Source organism: Triturus cristatus, chromosome 6 (assembly GCF_964204655.1).
Source record: "Triturus cristatus chromosome 6, aTriCri1.1, whole genome shotgun sequence".
Taxonomy (NCBI): Eukaryota; Metazoa; Chordata; class Amphibia; order Caudata; family Salamandridae; genus Triturus; species Triturus cristatus.
In genome coordinates, this window is record NC_140589.1 from 861,869,663 (window position 1) to 861,888,693 (window position 19,031).

General features: G+C 44.4%; 1 protein-coding gene across 1 annotated transcript in view; it reads right to left on the reverse strand.

Annotated features, from left to right (window-relative positions):
* The window catches only part of LOC146817972 (ribosomal protein S6 kinase alpha-2), a 1,223,136-nt gene that overhangs the window by 410,538 nt on the left and 793,567 nt on the right, over positions 1–19,031 (reverse strand). Inside the window, exon 10 of the mRNA XM_085611448.1 lies at positions 8,516–8,604. Coding sequence (XP_085467574.1) covers positions 8,516–8,604 — 89 coding nt within the window. The remainder of the gene's footprint in view (positions 1–8,515; positions 8,605–19,031) is intronic.

A 19,031-nucleotide genomic window follows, 5' to 3' on the forward strand; every position in this document is an offset into this window, starting at 1 on the left:
GATGCTGCTGCTGGTGTCGATGCTCTCCGCAGCATCCCCTGCAGCAGTTGTCGACGCCTGACTAGTCAATAGCACCCCTAGTGCACTTGTCACCTGCACCATCCCCCGAGACAGGTCGCTGCAGCACTGTGTTAGGCCCTCCTGCATCGTCACAGAGCGCCGGCACAGTAGAGAAGTCGCAGTTGCCAGACGGTTGAGTGCCCTGCTGGTAGTGTCCCTTCTCTGGCGTTCCCGGCGCCGTGCTTCGATGTCAGCATCTAATTTGCTGCACAACTGCTGGATTGACTGGGACATGTCCCGAATGCCCGCAGCCATGCCGCTAATGTTACTGTCCATGTTGACTAATGTTGTCCTCATCACCCGCATGTGCCTCTGGACTGACATGACTGCCTTTGATTGCAGGCGCTGTTGCTTCAACATTTGGCCCTCGAGACCCAAGAAGACACCATGGCCGTCAGTGGGTGCTGGTGGACTCTGGACACGCGACCTGCGGCGCCCTCTTGCTCCCGTCTGTGCTGCCTGTGAGGTGTGGGGCACAGTGGCATGGCTCCCTTCCTGGGGCCCGGTGCGGTCTTCTGGGCCCATGCTGTCGTCTGACGAGGTGTCTAAGGCTCGTAGCCTGGCTGCTGGACGCCTCCTCATTCTCACACCTGCAAGCGGAGATGTGGCCGGTGATTCGAACATGAGTGGCGATGCTGGCTCTGGTTGTGGTGATGCTGGCTCTGGTTGTGGTGATGCTGGCTCTCGGTGAGGTGATGCTGGCTCTGGGTGCGGCGAGGCTGGCTGTGTTGGTGGTGCGGCTGCCAGTGGGCCTGCTCCCTGGTCTGAACTTGTGCTGGCTAGAGGTGATACTTGTGGCCGGTGTGCCGTCTCTCCTGCAGCATGCCCTGTCCTGCATGATGTCACATCTGTGGACAGAAATACAACATTGGCTCAGTGTCCCCGAAGGGCTGCATTGCAAGCGTCACAATAACACATTTCACATTCCAATATGTCCTCTGTCTCCTTGTGCCTCGAGTGCGTGACATGCCTTGTTGCCCTGTAACATTTACGTCATGGTTAGTGTTGCCCTGACTACATCTCCCGGAATGCATTGCCTGTCTGCACTGACACGTGTGGACTGCAGTGTGATTCTCGTTTCACAATGGGGGATGTGGGATAGGGGTAGGGGGGGCTACATTGCTGTGCTTTCGTCTTACCTTGGTGTGTTGCGGCTCTGGCAGAGCTGTCGGCGTCCCCAAGACCCACGACGCTCTCCTGCTGGATTGTGGCCGCCACCAGCTCCTCCAGTTCGGTGAGGGCAGGTGCCCTGTTGGTTCCACCTCCGGTCTGGCTGGCCTCCTTCTGGATGTCGCCCATCTTCCTCTTGGTTACAATCCTCAGGTCATACCAGCGCTTTTTGAGGACCTCAATGTCCCTGTGGGTCACTCCCACAGCATTGACCTGCGCCTGGATGGCCAGCCATATGTTGCGCTTTTCCGCCTCAGGCACTTGCAGGGATTGCCTTCCAAACAGCTTCTGGTGCTGCTTCACCACCTCCTCCACCAGCACCTGGAGTTCCTTGGGGCTGAATTTCAGCTTCCTCCTCCTTTCCCCTCCGTCTTTCTGTGTTCTCTGGCTGGACATGCTGTTCGTTTACCCGCTCGCACATGCAACGGCTCCCTGCCTCTCCTCTGCACTCCAAGCCTCTCCAGGGTCGGCTAATTATGTACACCTGCCTGGGTGTGGCCACTTCGGCTAATTATGTACACCTGCCTGGGTGTGGGCACTTCCTGGTTGGGTGGGCTGTCGTTGCACAGGATTAGCTGTTTCGTCAAGTCATGTGATTTTATTTACCGAATCCGTACATACCGATTCGGTATTTTCCGATTCGGTAAATACCACCTCGGTATTTTCCGATTCGGTAAATACCACCTCGGTATTTTCCGATTCGGTAAATACCACCTCGGTATTTACCGATTCGGTGAATTCCGATTCGTGATTACCGAATGTTACCGAATCGGTAACTGTTACCGAATTTTTACCTACATATAACTTACCGATTCTAATTTACCGATTCGGTACGGCTCGGTATTTAAGAACCGGTAAAATTTATTTACCTACATGAGGCCCACAGTGAACAAAATGTTAAGAAAAACAACAGAAATATAATTTCAATAAAAAGTGAATATATATTCCTAAAATAAATACACACAATTGCTTGTTTGTCTTGTTTGTCTTATATACATCGAGTCTCTCATTCTTCAAAATTACATACTTGTAAACTGAGACCTCTCGTCATTAGATGCCTCTTTCATATTGACCCACTACTCGATCTTCTTGTATTTACCATTATAGGGAGAACATATCAGTATGAGTGGGCTGTCCTTCATTTTTAAGCATTCCCATATCTTACTAATTAGTCTAAGCTCTTTTGAGCTTAATTAAGCAAAAAGGGGGGACCTTTTTATATTTAATAATCCCAATATCTGACTCCCTATTTCTATGTCTATACACAATAAACTTCAGTGTGTAAAAGGTGTTTAATACCACAGTTGTAAACTATTCTGTGGAAATAGTGATAAATACCCCATATATTATCATCAGATTCAGCTAATCAACTGCTATCCATTATTTATAATCCTTTGTCAAAAAAACAAATCTTCCTGATACTCATACATATCTTAAATGCACAATTTACTTTATGGACTTTTCTTGCTAGTCACCCCAGTGTCTCAATCCTTATTTACACAGATTTTAGCTCAGGTTCCTCCAACCTTTTCTGTAATAAGAGATACTTATGTTGAATGAAAATCATTCCGAGCTGCTGTATTATTAGCATTGTAATAGTGACCACAACAGACAAGATTACATTAGTGGCCACCATGTGCAAGATCATCTCAGTGCATCAAGCAGAGATGCCAGAAGAAAGGCTTTGCCAATTCGGAGTGCATCTTCTTGGGTAATACGTGACAGCTACAGATGCAATGCCCCTGACACCAAGGTAATAATATTAGTAAATAGGCTCCTGAATAGCATGAGTTTTCATTCAAATATCAGTTTTGAGTACATTTTGGGAATGTAGCCATTTTCTATAAGCATCTGCTTATGAGTGGTTGGTACTCTTTTAGGCTAAATAAAACCAGCAACTCATCGGGCAAATCTCTAAAGCATAAATTGTTTGATCACTTCGGTTTATTAAATCACTTCAACTAGGGAGCAGAAACAACATTATTACCACCTCCTATGGATTTTCTTCCAACACACAAAACCAGTGTAATTGTGCAGAATCATTGTGGATACAAAAATGGGCCAATAAGTCTGAATGAGGATTATGCTGAATTGCATAGTTTTTGCACATTGGAGTCTACATGATGCCTCGTAAATGGGGATTTGATTCACAATGAGATTGTCCTTCTGCCCACTACCCCAGCTGTGCCTTGCATCTGAAGCTGTGACATCTGCTCATCATGGAGCAGAAGGCAGTGCTTGAAGACCCTCTGAGAGCTGTGTCAGTGCAGCTTTCAAGCTCCTCTATTAGCATGGGTCTGTAAATACATAGAATGTGGCAGTCAGTTAGAGCAGGGGAACCAATTACTTCCCCATGACATCACAGCAGTGGGATTTAACTTTTGTGCTCCACTATTGTTACATAATAACAGTGAATACCAGAATTTTGGGTCAGTTAGTCATGCTAATTTCTTCCAGTGGAAGCCACTCATGTAGAATTATAAATAGGTGCCTGTGAATAACAGGGATGTTTTTAACTAAGGTTTCTGAGTAACATCAGGTAGACAACGAAAGGTTTAGTCATCTATACTTTTATGTTATATGCCGCACTCCCATAAATCATCCCCTCGTTTCCAAGATAGAAGGAAGGTCAGAGGGTTAATTGGCGAGCCATTCATAATAATGGCCTGCTTCCAAATGCCACCCACTTTCACAGTCTTTTTAAAATATATATATATTTGTATTGATGTTTTTAAGGACATACAACACAGCATATACAACATTGTTCACACCAGGAATTACAATTTAGCGAAGACATGGTTGGTCAAGAAAGGCAAACACAACACATTGTGGCAAATATAAAAATGTTCAAACTAAATCTGCAAACTCTGTTCCAGCCTGGAGCTAAACAGTACAGGGGGGTCCAGGAGGTGTAATATACACTATGTTTCAGGTGCTTCACCCCTAAGTCTATATCATGGTATTCCATCCATGGGGCCCTTATTTTACGGAATTTCCTTGGGCACCCTTGCACCCTGTATGTGACCTTAACCGCTGCCATATAAAGATCCATTGCCTTTATTTATTCTTCGAGGTTTGACAACTCCGGTGCCCCACATCTCCTGGCCACTTCCCTTTTAGCTACTGTCAAGCCTAGGTTGGCAAAGAGGAGTGTGGCCCTGGGAATGTGTATGTCAGTTGGCACACCCAAAAGTATGTATTTGGAATCTTCTGGTATAGTGTCTTTCAGTATTTAACCAAGTTCTCCTAGTATGTCCCTCCAGTATCCTTGTATACGAGAACATTCCCACTGGGTATGGATGAATGATCCCCCTTTGGTTTTACAGCGGAGACAATGTGGAGAGTCTGCCCTACCCATTCTGTACAGATGGGCCCTGTTGTAGTTTTCCCAATGCAGGATCTTATATAGTATCAGTTGGAGCCTGGACTTGATTGCAGTTTCTCTGGGATGCATCAGGCCTGCTTTCCAGTCTGTATCATCAAAGTCTCCTACCTTGCTTACTCATCTATCTCACAGGTTCTGTTGGGTGTCAGGCACATTGTTGTTAATTGTTTTATAAATCCAGGAGATGGCCTTATCTTCCAGTTTACCGTGGAGCAGTCACCCTCTAGGGGGGCATATTCCGGGAGATCCCTACCGTCCAGTCTTTCAACTCTCCAAGCATGTCTGAACTGCATGTATTGAAAATATTGCATCCTATGTAATTGGTACTCACTCTGTAGTTGGGAAAACGAGATCAGGGTCCCTTCCACCAGGACATCTCCAACCCTGGATATACCTATTGTATCCCATGCAGTATAGCCCTTTAACTTCCCTATTTCCTTCAAGAGTGACCCCTCCCAGAGCAGAGTCTCCTGGGTTACTTTTTTGTCCCATTCTATATATATATATATATCCCTGTTCACCTCCAAGGATCTATTGCAATCTGCATGGCAGGTAGTAGGCTCCGCCACCCCCGCCCTCCACAGAGGTAATGCAAAGAGGACCGGGTTTGAAATTGTGTTCGCTCAAGTGCATATGTAGGGTGGTCTCCTGATGTATAAGACCAGTCATTAATCCACACCAAGTGGGCCGTAGTAGGCTCACGCATCTGGAGGGCAATTCCTCCTTTGTAGTGATTTCTCTGTGGTGTTTTCTGTGCTACCCTTGGGTGGCCACCGTTTCATAGTAATAGTAATTTCCGGACTTCTGCATCTATTTTAGCAAATATTTCATATGGTATACGGTGAGTATAGTAGTTTGGGCAGAGTAATTATTTCATACATGGCGGCCCGCCCAACAGCTTGTGGAAATCGGCAAGTACTCTAGAGATATTGCAATTCAGGCTATTTTCTAAATTTTCCGTTACATACATGCCCAGATACTGAAAACCATTGTGATTTTGATGGAGACAATGTGGAAGCATGAGGTCCCACCAGTCATCCCCGGTCATGTACAAACAGGATTCGTCCTAGTTGATCGTGTGCCCAGTATGTGCCCTGTATCTTTCATATACCCGAAATACTTCCAGTAGAGATTCCGTGGGGCACGAGATATAGTAGGATGTAATCTGTGTATAGCTTAAGGCTCGTCGTCAGTCTCCCCCATCTTCCTATGGAAGCCAGTGATACCAAGATGCGCCCAAATTCTACAGATTAGTGGTTCTAGCAACAGGGCAAATAGAAACAGGGACAGGGGCATCCCTGCCTCATCTCTCTTTCTTTGGATGAAGTCTGGTGATGTCAATCCATTCACCTTCATGTTCGCCATTGGGTCTCAGTATAGCAGACTTTCCCAAGTTATAAACCGGGGTCCAAATCCATACCGTTCTAGGACCTGCATCATATAGGGCCAATGTACCACATTGAATGTTTTTTCAGCATCCAGGGGAAAGGAATATATGCAGGTCTGCTCTTAGCTTAATTGTTTCTAACCAGCTGATGGAGGTTATGCCTTGTCATCCTTTTGGGCATGAAGCCAGACTGGTCTCAATGAATAAGGGGAGAGATGACTTGCACCAGCCGTGTGGCCAGTATTGTTGCCAAAATCTCTGTCTCGATATTTAGTAGTGATATCTGGTGATAGGAGCTGCATTTACAGGCAGGTTTCCCAGGTTTTTGGATTAAAACTATTGTGGCCCATCTGAGATCTAGTGGCAGACGCTCCTCTTCCCTAGCCAGTTCATACATCTTTAGAAAATGGGGGGCAAAAAGTCCAGCATTTCTCTTAAAGAACTCAGCCAGTAGCCCGTTCACTCCCGTTCCCGGCTTTCAGTCTGCCCATTGCTCCCTGGATCTCAGCCAGTGTAAGGTCTTCCTCTAACAGTGCCTTATCTTCGACCGTCAGGGTTGGGATGCAAATTTCGTTCAGGTACGCACATATTTGTGTCACATCTAGAATAGCGAATAGTACTGGGCGAAATCTCAAGCTATATCCTGGGCCCTGTGGAAGGATTCACTCTGGTCACCTATTATTTCATGTATGCATCTTGCCTCTCTCGCTTTCCTCCCCAACCAGGCCAGCAGTCGCCTACCTTATCATCCAGGTCATAAACACAGTATTGTATTGCTAGGATCTGTTTGTTAACCTCATCACTAGCTAGACCCTGATACTCTTGTGGAGTATTGCTGCTTTGCGTTGGTTGGTGGATCTACCATCTTCTCTGTGGTGGCCTCCAGTTCAAGGAGGGGGTGTTCTAGAGATATAACAACTCGCGTCTGTCTCTTTTTTTGTGGGCCCGGATGTTTTGTGCCCTATCCCATAATACTGTCTTGTAGGCCTCCCGGACCACAACAGCTGAGCTCACTGAGCTTTCATTTTCCACGAAGTATAACTCTGAGTTCACTCGGAGTTCACGAGCAACTGTCTTGTCTCGCAGGTCATAGGCATTTAGTCTCCCCTCTACCATGTTGCCATGTGCCCAGCATAACTCAGAGAGGTGAGTGGTCTGAGAGGCCTCTCGCCAAGGATTGTGCTTTGCTCACTGAATGGGCCGCTCTAACAGTAGCGAGTATGTAGTTCATCCTTTGTTATGAGTGCCAAAGAAATAAGAATATTCCCTCGCTTCCGGGTGTGTGTGGTACCAGAAGTCCACCAATCCCAATGTATCCGCAAACAAGGCCAAAGGGTGTCTCTCTAACAGGCCCAGTATGGTCAAGGGAAGGGTCAAGACCGTCATTGAGGTCACCTCCCACTACATGTAGAGATGAGTTTGCCTCACCCCACCCTGTCTATAGTACATTTTTGGAGTCTGGGGGGGCGCACACTGTGATAAGGGTGATAGTCCTACACCCCCATTGGCCCTGTACTGTGGCATATGTTCCATTCCGGTCCAGCCATGTTTTTTTCTATGTGGAAAGGTGGTGTTCCCCTAGCCAGTATGGCTACCACCCATGCACATGAGGTGAAACCCACGTGTGCCAGTGTGACAAAGGCTCCCCTGCGCAGGAAGGAGCAGTTGGTACCCCTCAAGCGGGTTTCCTGGAGGAACACCACATCAAGCTTCAGTCTCCTAAGGTAGGCAGTCACCAGACCTCACCTGATTCTGCTACCCAGGCCATTAACGTTCCAGGCCAGAATAGAATAGAAAGAGTTATCTTGATCTCCTGGCCCTCCCATTTGTACGTGTCAGCTGAGTTTGTAATCCATGCTGCATTGCAAGCGTGTCTGTATCTGTATATCGCTCACATGTCTGCCCTGTGTCTACACTTTGTCTCCAACAAAAACACTGTAATGGCGCCATCCCCCACCCACCTTCCCACAACCCCCTCCAACACCGCCTGCCTCCCCCTTTGTCAACTGGACAACTGCGGTGTAGGTCGGGCCTGAGGAGTCTGTAGCCCACCCTCCTCCTAACCTATACACCCACCCACCTTCACAGTCTTCAACATGTACACCCCTCCCAATTTAAATATAAATACCTATCCTCCTGCCACCCTCCGTCACCAACCTCATTAAAAACTCCGAAAATAGTCCTTCTCTCCAAACCTAAAATAAGTAACCTTCAACCACCTACTCAATCACAGCCTGCATGATACTGTGTGATTGTTTATTGATGCTTTTAATAATGGTCCTGTAACTGGCAGACATGCTATTGAAGAGAATTACACATGTCCCATCCCTTGCCCAGTCAGAAGATACAGCATTTAAAGGAAATCTCTGGCTGGGCATCACCTACAGAAATTCCATTACAAAGTCAAACTGCAGATAATGCTGTTTTGATTTTGAAGGGAACAAAAATCACAACAAAAAGCATGCGAAACTCAATCACAAGTGCAGTCCGACTATACATCAGCACATCCATACCTAGCCTGTTGGAGGGGTTCCGCTTAAATAAGGCTCGCAGTAAACTCTGAGCTTCCCCGCTCAGAAACTGTGGCATGCCCAGCTTGGCTCTGAAACGAATAAAGAAACATATTTTAGACGGCTTATTGCAAAATAAAATAAATGTCACAGTTCTACAAGGATGAGCAATTCGGCAAATAAATAATGCGTGACTCATGAGGTCATCAGCTGCCACGTGTCTCAGGTCTTCAAATACAAAGATGGCGATCGCACATAATGGGTAGACTCCTGGGGCAGAAAGGGCGCATTGGACAATCTGTGAGCAGCAAGACTGTGCGCTATAAAAACATTTAATTAATGTATTTAAACTCTGCGGGGGCTCGCTTGAATGAATATTAAATAGTTGTCCTGCAAAATGGCCACTATACACGAAATTTCTCTTGCTCTTTTTAAAAGAGAAACCATCTGAACTCTGAAAGAAAGGCATGGATAAGGAAATCCAGGGCATAAATAGGAGAGTTTGCAGCGCCCCAATGACTGTGGCAGGGCCTGCACTGTATATGTTTAGACAATAAAGAATTATAAAAAAAAATAGGTGCCTCAAGAAAAAGGCTAATCCAGTCACGAAAGGACACAAAATCATACCACATTTGAACCCAAACACATTTTGTCTGACCATGTTCATTGTGACCAACCCCATATTGGCATTGCCCTCACTGTTTCAGGACCTAATTTAACACAATTGTGCATATGTAGGATGACCATTGAAAAAACACATAATGATTGTGCATTTCACAAGCATTAACAAATACAGAAAATTTGCTGCCCCTTAATGTGGCCATAATGTGCTTGAAATAATTTCAATTTAAAAAATGCATTTTACTGATGCTTCTGTTTTATTAATAATGTCTTGAATAACAATCCTTTCAGTTGTGTCCCGTATTTTATTATTTAATTTGTGAAGCAGACAGAGGTAGATATTGCAGCCAGATACAATGTTACAATGTCACTTGCACACTTTGCAACAGCCACTTTCACTAGCATTAGCAAAGCGAGTCGGTTTTGCTTGTCAGTATTGAGCGACTGACTTGCCCGCCTTTGCCAATAACTGACTGGCCATGTTAAATGTATAGAAATATTTGTTCATTATATTTTCGCGATGGATTCTGCATTGTGTAGTGCTACCTACACTGTTTCGTTAAAAGTATAGAAAATACATATATTTAAATACAAGCATTGACAAAGCTAGTAGGGCTCGCTTATTCAAGTGCTGTTGGCTTTGCCAATATGTTTTAGCCATGTTGTACACCAGTCTGGCTGCTGTTTAGCATGGCTAAAATGTAGTGGTGTGAAGAAGAGTGACTTAGAGTGTCATAAAATGGAGTGCCATAGAGTGGAGTGTTATGGAGTGGTGTGGAAGGGCATAGAGTGGCATAGAGTTCAGTTGTGTGGAGTGTTGCAATGTTGCAGAGTGTTGTGGAAGGAGTAGAGTGTTCTGGAGCTGAGTAAAGTGTCGTAGAGCTGAGTAGACTGTCATGGAGTAGACTGTCATAGAGTGTAATGGCATATAGTAGAATGTAGTGGTGTAGAGGGTGTTGCATAGAGTATTGCAGAGTAGAGCGTCGTAGAGCGGAGTAGATTGTTATAGAGTGTAGTGGTGCAGAGTAGAGTGGCATAGAGTTAAATTGTGGAGAGTGGAGACTTGCAGAGCAGAGTGCAGTGGTGTGGTGGAGAGTGCGTTGGCATGGTGTATAGTTAAGTGGTAAAGAAAGCAATGGCGTAGAGCATAGTGGTGAAGAGTAGAACAGATTGCTGTGGAGTGCAGTGATGCAGAGTGCAATTGTGAAGAGTGATGTGGTGTGCAGTGGCGTAGAGTAATGCAGAGTAAAGTATAGTTGTCGTAGAGTGCATTGACGGAGATTCCAGTGGTTTAGAATAGGGTGGTGTAAAGCAAAATGGTTCAAAGTAAAGTAGACTGGAGCAGCGTTGAGTAGATTGTCCCAGAGTAGTGTGGCATAGAGTGGTGCACGGGAGAGTAGAGTGGTGCAAGGGAGAGTGCAATGGCATAGAGTAGTTTGATAGATTGCAGTGGCATAGAGTGCAGTGTGGCAGAATAAAGTGGCAGAAAGTGCAGTAGCCTAAACTGGAGTGGTATAGAATGCAGTGGCAAAGAGTGCACTGGTGCATAGTAGTGTAGAGTGGGGTAGAGTGCATTGGTTAGAGTGGAGTGTTGTAGAGTAGAGAGGCGTAGTGGGGTAGAGTGAAGTTGCATAGAATGCAGTGGCATGGAGTAGAGTGGCAGAGAGTTCAGTGGCGGAGAGTGCAGTGTTGCAAAGTAGAGTGTCATAGAGTGCAGTGTTGTACAGTGGTGCAGAGTGGAGTGGCATAGAAAACAGTGGTGCAGAGTAGAATAGAGTGGCGTAGAGGGCAGTGCTGTAGAGTACAGTGGTGTAGAGTGGAGTAGGGAGCAGCGGCATAGTGTTGCAGAGTAGAGTATATTTTGTAGAGTCCAGTGGTGCAGAGTAGATTGGCATAGAGTGTATTGATTTGGAGTAAAGTAGTGCATCTGCATGGAGCGCAGTGGCGCAGAGTGCAGTTGTTACAGTAAAGTGCAGTGGCATAGAGTAGAGTGGCGCAGAGCATAGTCAAGTGGCGTAGAGTAGTTCGGAGTGAAGTGGTGCAACATAGAATGCAATGGCATCGAGTAGACTGGGGTAGAGTAGATTGCTACAGAGAAGGGTAAAATGGTGTAGATTAGAGTGGTGCAGGGTAGAGTGCAGTGGTGTTCAGTGCGTTGGTGCAGAGTAGATTAGAGTGGCATGGAGTGGATTGGCATGGAGGGCAATGGTGTAGAGTGGAGTGGTACAGAGTAGAGTGCTGTGACATAGAGTGTAGTTGCATAGAGTGAAGTGTTGCAGAGTAGAACGGCACAAAGTTGAGTGGCGTAAAGTGGAGTGGTGAAAAGTAGAGTGGAGAGGACTAGACTGGAGTGATGTAGAGTGCAGTGGTGCATAGTAGAGTGGTGCAGAGTAGCATAGAGAGGCATTGAATGAAGTGGTGCAGATTAGAGTGCAGTGACAGTGTGGAGTGGCGCAGTGTAGAGTGGTGTAGAATAGAGTGCAGTGTCATGGAGCTGGGGAAAGTGGAGTACGCATGGTGTGGTAGTGCACTGCCATTACAGACAACACATCTTCAATTGAAATGACCATTACATTTGCACAGGCACAGAGTTTTACTGTTAAAAGTATAGAATGCACAAACAATAAAGTGTAAAAATGTCATCACATATTCAGGAAGGGCGATATATAGGAGCTGGGGATACCAAAAAAAAGTGGGATTCGATCTGGGGGAAATCGAACAACCACAAGGGGGGAATCTGCACAAGCCCAACAGAAGTGTCAATGTGGAACAGGAGACGAAGACAAGAACCTGGCTCGCCGATCGACGAAAAGATATCAGATTAGAACTCTGTAATAATTTATTATCGGTTGTGAGTTGTGGTTAAGATTGTCAGGACCAAATTGTAACTGGCTGCCTACTATGTAACGTGTATACCTTAATAAAAAGATATAATAAAAAAGTAATCATATCTTATATTGATTTATTTCAATCGTATTCAAATATTTGTTTCCACCACACTTCAGAATTAGCAAAATATGTGTTTCCCTCATTCTGATAAATTCTGAATAAACCTCAAAGTTCAATTAGACATTTAAATATTTTGTGTGCTAGAAAAAAATAACATTATACAGCCTTCTGTCCAGCACACCCCCAGTAGCCAGCATGATTGCCACATAAATCCTATCATTTGGAGTCAGAGAAAGAAAAGTAAACACCAAGCTCTATCGGAAGACAAAGCCTCACATTTGACCTTTCTCGTTGAATGCACAACAAATGTGACAAAATAGGAACAAGATTCAAAGGCCTATATATAGAAATCGAGCACTGGTGGAAGGATACCATATATTGGGTATCGCCCACAGAAGGAACGACCTCAAGCTGGACAACCTAAAATAAATAAAACCAGCAAATAGAAAGCAAACAAACGTTAGTTACAAAACACAAAGCCAATGGTAATCAAAGGTGGAATGCATTCCCATGGAAGCTTTCTGAATGTCCCCAAGATGTTGTCAGCAAACCAGACAGCCCTGCTTTAGGGAGGTACAGACGTTAAAATACTTCATGTCTGAGACTTGATGTGTCTGGTGTGAGCCATACCAACAGCCACCAGATGCTGTGCTCGGATTGCATGGTAACGACCCTGATCAACGTGTACCTGTCGGGGCGCCACCTCCCACCAAGAGGCTCCCCTGTGTTATTCCCCATTCATCAGTTGTTCACCTTTTGACCCTCATCATGGAGGACCAACTGCCCTCTCCACACCTCTCTCCTCCTGAAGACATCTTGGTGGCAGGTAGTAACAAGAGAGATTGACTAGATTGAAGGAACACTTCTGGGACAATTGGAAGTGTGTCAAGAGACTGCATGACTCCATTGTGTTTTGAGACATATGGGTGAACTTTCTGAGTGGCTGCTAAACTCCCCTTGTTTATGTCCACCTCCTAATTAAAACTTGCTACATATCCTCACCTGCTTCCTGAGGACCCCGACTAAGTGTCCATTTTCATTGTCTTATTGGACATTCATGATATGTTGCTTTATGTTTTCCATGCTTGTACAGCACACATTATGCCATCAGCATGGCTAGACTGCCCTTCCATACTTTTAGAAATTTTCCACATAGTGTCTTATGTACTATTACTCACCAGACTCTCATTGTTCATTGTCATTGTCCCATTGGATATGATTTTATTTTAGGGGTGTGCTGTCATATTCTTTTCAGGTTTTTTCTTATCCATTGAACTGTGGGTGCATGATTTTGGTTTTTAAGGAATAAGGCTGGAGAGCTTTGTCACTTGCTTATGTAGATTGCCCAGATGATGGTAGTGCCAATCCTTATCCACACTGGCCAGCAGCATGTACCACTCATCCAAAAAACTCCAGGTGGGAATCTCCCATATCCATCTACCTCCCCGCCACCCAATCGAGCAGTGTTTGCCAGTCCCACCTAATCAAGAATTAATGTTCTGGCTAGGTTCAGCTTAGCTTATGGTGGTTACTTTGTTTGACCTTTGAGTAAAACACTGATGAGATAGGTGATCCAACAAGCTTGTGTGGTGCCTGGTCACTTATATTGGACTCACTCTCAGGTTTCTAAAAATCTGGAAATTAAATGCTGGCAGTCTGTGCCCTCACTAAGTAAATCATGAGTTATGATTGGGCCTCCAATTGAGGAACTATGAGGCTGATGTGGCAGAAATTAAGTTGCTGCCTGGACCCTCATCACGAGTTGGCCATTAAATTCTGATATGTGCAGTAAGCTTCTTATGCATGTATTGAAATAACAAGTATTGGGATACAAAACTGCACCCCCCCTGATAAATTAAAGAAGGTCAAACCTGTTTATATTTAGTGCCAAAAAGATTCCTGGTAAATACCAGGACATGTCAATTTTGGTGCAATAAACACCTACATTCACATGTTATTGACTACTATCAGGGAAAAGCACTTACCCAGGTAGTATTTATTGCACCTGTTAACTTCAGACCCAGCAGAGTTGGATATTATCGTGTACAATAAATATTGCCCCAGTTACCGGTCAACTCATTTGTAATGACTGAAGTTACTAATTGAATTTTCACATTTTCAAAGCAAAAGTAGAAGTGTCGGTGAAGAGTCCTACAGTACATTTGTTTGGCTTATTACTTTAGGGAACTTAGACAGTATTGCCCAGCATGTTTGCTTTAGTTTCAAAAGTAGATATGCTCACTCACTTTGCGGAAGTAGGCCTCAGTGGCCTACTCAGACACTCCAACTTGCATCCACAAACTGGAAGGAATTGACTTTAGAACAGTGAGTGCACTAAAGATGCATGTAAGACGTCTTCCTGAGTCTCATGTGGCTGTCACTGGAATAATAAAGGTTCACTAGGCATACGCTAGATAATGTTCAGGAAGGAGGTGGCTAGTTGACAGGTGGTAAAAATGTAGTCAGTTTTTTCTTTGTGAAGGTTGTTGATGCATCAACTGTCAGCATGTCTGGGTATAAATGGGGACACTATCCTTTGGCTTATCAGTGTAATGGGCATTTGCATGGCTGCGGTATGTTGATGTGAGTGCACTGATCTGTTGGATTGGGCCCGTGGCCGAAGTTATGAAAGTCTTGTGTGAGGTGCATGAATGGCGCATTGAAGGACCATAAAGCGGTTGGTGCCTTGATGCGGCTTTATGGTTCACCTTCACCAGTCTTGGTTTCAATATTCAGATACTTTGAGAAGTATTTGTGCTTTGAAGCTAAGATTTCTGGAGGTGCTAAAACCAACCACTGTAAGTGGTGTATTAACTTTAAAAACTTAGTACAAGATTTATATCTGCTGTCGTAAGGATACTCCTTTGCAATGGCAACAGAGTATCCATTCCATGAAGATAACGGTATGGCCACCTGATATATATGTGGACAGGACATTGGTGTAACCATGGGGAAGAATAATCCATCTGTGGCATGGTTGCACCCCTCCCATGTCCCAACTTATTAAGGGCCATCTTCAGCTGACTCTGAGTCCGCCCACCTAATTTAGCTGTGTAGATATACAGGTCAGTTTGCACTGCCCGTCACCACCTGGAAAACCATGGTTATAATGCCCCCTTGCCATGTGAGATAACTCCCATGGTGAAAGGAGCATTTTTTTCCCTAAAGAAAATCCAGTTTTGGGATTTTGTTTTCAAAAATTGTTTAAAAAAGAATTGAAGGATGGCTCCATCATGTTGATGGGGTAGTGCGTAAAGCATAAAAATTAATTGACAGGAACCGCCATTTCAGCAGCTGCAGTCAATGTTTTGCATTGACGGCTATGTTTAGACATAAGCAATGCGGGAAGGTGCTTTAGTTGGGGCTGTGCTGTAGCGCAACCCTTGCAAATGGATGAACCGCAGGCATTTTTTTAAACTAGACAACCAGGGGAGTCCAGGGTGGTGTGTCTTACACGAATGCCACAAGATTTTCTAACCCACAATGCTCTGCAAACGTCAACCTCTGTCTGAAATCACACATTTTCCTTCCATTTCTGTGATGGAAACTTCCGGAATCCATAAGAATACACAAATTTCTTACCACTCGGCATTACCCAACTTGTGCTGATAAAAATGTAGCCCCACTTGTTTGGCTGTACCTAGTGCCCATTTCTGGAACAGCTCTAACAAAGGTCAATTAGAGCTCTCGCCAAGGGACTCCCATTGACCTTGGCATGAGACATTTCTGTCCAAAATCTACAGCTACCCGCATTGGAAAAAAAGGGTGAGTTTTTAGTGGAAACATTTTATATGTCCATGTTGCGGTTTGGGCCGTTTCTTGTCATGGGCCTAGGGCTATCCATTTGTATTGGGAGACTTGGGGAATGCTGGGTGGACAGAAGTTTGTGACTCCTCACATATTCCAGGAATTTCAATCACAGAAATGTAAGAAAAATTTGTTTTTTGTGTCAATATTTCAAGTATAAAGGGACCCTGGGTAAAAACACATAGTGGCAGCAAGTCATCCTACCCTAAATACCCCGAGCTGTTGAATTTTAAAAGAAAGTACAGGTTTTCTAGTTTGAACTAGAACTAGGAACTACGTCATGCTGACTAGAGAGAGTAGTGCCTTCCCGAAGGAAGTTGACGGCATATAGGCCGGTCTACTTGCGGCAGCTCGTGAGTCTCGGAAGTATTCTAGGGGACCACACAGCTTTGTTGGAGAGAACATTAAGCGGTCGTTTTCCGGCTGACTCGGTCATTGTTTACCTTGGTTCTGGCTAGTATAGAATCTGTCTTGTGAGATTCCCCGACAGGATACTTCAGGAACAGATGCACTGTGGCGTAAGGTTCCAACTATATGAAGCTCTCTTAGCCCAATTGAAGGAGTATTTGTGTTCAATTGTGTTACCCTTGTCCTGAGGAGGCCCGACCCAGTGGGCTGAAATGCGTCGACAAATGAAGTGGAGGAGTCCGTCTAAACTGAAATTTAATTTTTGGAATATGTTTGTTACACGCTATACAAATGATTGAATAGAGAGGGGGTCCCTCTCGGTTCAGGTAGTATGTGAAAAGGATTACCTCCCCCTGGATTGCTGTGATATGTGTATCTGTGTGCAACCAGGTCAAAACGGATGTGCACTACAAAAGATTCTGAACAACTTTTGATTATATTGCGTTTTGTTTTTTGCTTTATGAGAAATGTTTAATTATGCAGATACCCATATCTATAATAGAGGAAAGATATGGTAAAAGAACTGAGGACATCCCAGTGAGTTTATAAAGAGTTGACAAGTTATGTTTGGGGACTTTGCTCCCACGCATGAGACAAATTTGTTTAGTCTTCCTGCTATAGTTGCTTGTGCATATTTTTCCCTGACATCATTTTTTGTGCTTCTCGATTTGTTTTTAGATATAGGGACTAGGCTCCAAAATCTACAGCTACCCACATTGGAAAAAAGGTCAGCTACAGTGGAAATATGTGCTTCATCTATGTTGTGTTTTGGGCCATTTCTTGCCATGGGCACTTAGCCTACCAATGCAAGTGGGGTACTATTTTTATTGGGAGATTTGGGGGAATGCCGGATGGGTGGACGTTTGTGGCTCTGCACAGATTACAGAACTTTCCATCACAGATATATGAGGAATATTTTTTGGGGTCAAAGTTTGAGGTTTGCAAGGGAGCCTCGATAAAGAAGCCTGGTGAGAGCCACACAAATTCTCCCACCCTGGATTTTTCCAGGTGTCTAGTTTTCAAAAATGTGCAAGTTTGCTAGGTTTCCCTAGGTTTCGGCAGAGGTAGGGTCTAAAATCTGCAACTACCAACATTGAAAAAAAAGGGCAGTTTTCAGTGGAAGAAAGTGGTGCGTCCATGTGTGTTTTTGGCCATTTCCTGTGGGGGGCAAAAGGCATACCCACACAAGTGGGGTGCCATTTTTATCAGGAGACTTGGAGGATTTCCGGGTGGGTGGACATTTGTGGCTCTCCGCAGATTCCAGAATTTTCCATTACAGAAATATGAGGAAATTTGGTTTGTAGTCATTGTTTGAGGTTTGTAAGGGATTCTCGATAAAAAAAAACCTGGTGAGAGCCATGCAACCCCCGACTGGATTTGCCCAGGTGTCTAGCTTTTAAAAATGTGCAAGTTTGCTAGATTTCCATATGTGCTGACTGAGCTAGGGTCCAAAATCTACAACTACCAACACTGGTAGAAAAAGGTCTGTTTTCAGTGGAAAATATGGTGCATCCATGTTGTGTTTTGGGTCGTTTCCTGTGGCGGGCACTAGGCCTACCCTTACAAGGTAGGTACCTTTTTTATTAGGAGACTTGGGTGAGTGCAGGGTAGGTGGAAGTTTGTGGCTCCCCACAGATTCCAGAACTTTCCATCACACAAATATAAGGAAAATTGACATGTTGTAGTCAGACGTTAAGGTTTGCAAGGATTCTGGGTTAAAAAGACCTGGTGAGAGACCTCCAAATTACCCCATCCTGGATACCTCTAGGTATCTAGTTTTGAAAATTCTAAAGGTTTTCTAGGTTTCCTTAGGTGCCAAATGAGCTAGGGTCCAAAATTTACAGCTACCCATGTTGGAAAAAAGGGGACATTTTCATTGGAAAAAAGTGATGCATCCATGTTGCGTTTTGGGCTCTTTCCTGGAACAGGCAGTAGGCCTACCCACACAAGTGAGGTATCATTTTTATTGGGAAACTTGAAGAACAGCTGATTGGAAGGACGTTTGTGGCTCCCCACAAATTCCAGAGCTTTCCATCACAGAAATGTGAGGAAAATTAGTTTTTTTTGTCAACGTTTAAGGTTTGCAAGGGATTTTGGGTATAAAAACCTTGTGAGAGCCACACAAGTCACCCCACCCTAGATACTTCTAGGTGTCTAGTTCTTAAAAATGTACAGGTTCACTAGGTTTCCTTCGATGCAGATTTAGCTTGGGTCCAAAATCTAGAGCTATTCACATTGGAAAACAAGGTCAGTTTTCAGGGGAACAATATGATCCCGCTATGCTGCGCTTTATACTGTTTCCTATTGCAGTCACCAAGCCTACCCTCACAAGTGAGGTACCATTTTTATTGGAAGACTAGTGGGAGCATAGAACAGTAGAACATTCATTATTTCCAATTGGATTTCACAATATGTGTGCCTTTCAAATGTAAGCAAGTATATATGAAAGAAGACATCTTGAAAAATGCATTCTAAATCAAACGCTACTAAAGGTACCACAAATTCAGAGATTGCTACTAAACTTCATATCTTGTTCCCACTTCAGAAATAAATAGGTTTCTTGAGACCCATGTTTCACTCTATATATTTCACTACATGAATTGGTCTATACTTGGTACTCAATGAAAAACAATTGTGTGGTGCAGCCCAGGTGCTGGCTCTGGGTTCCTTGGAGAACCTTCAAACCCTATATATCCTCACAACCAGAAGAGTCTAACAGACATATTGGTATATT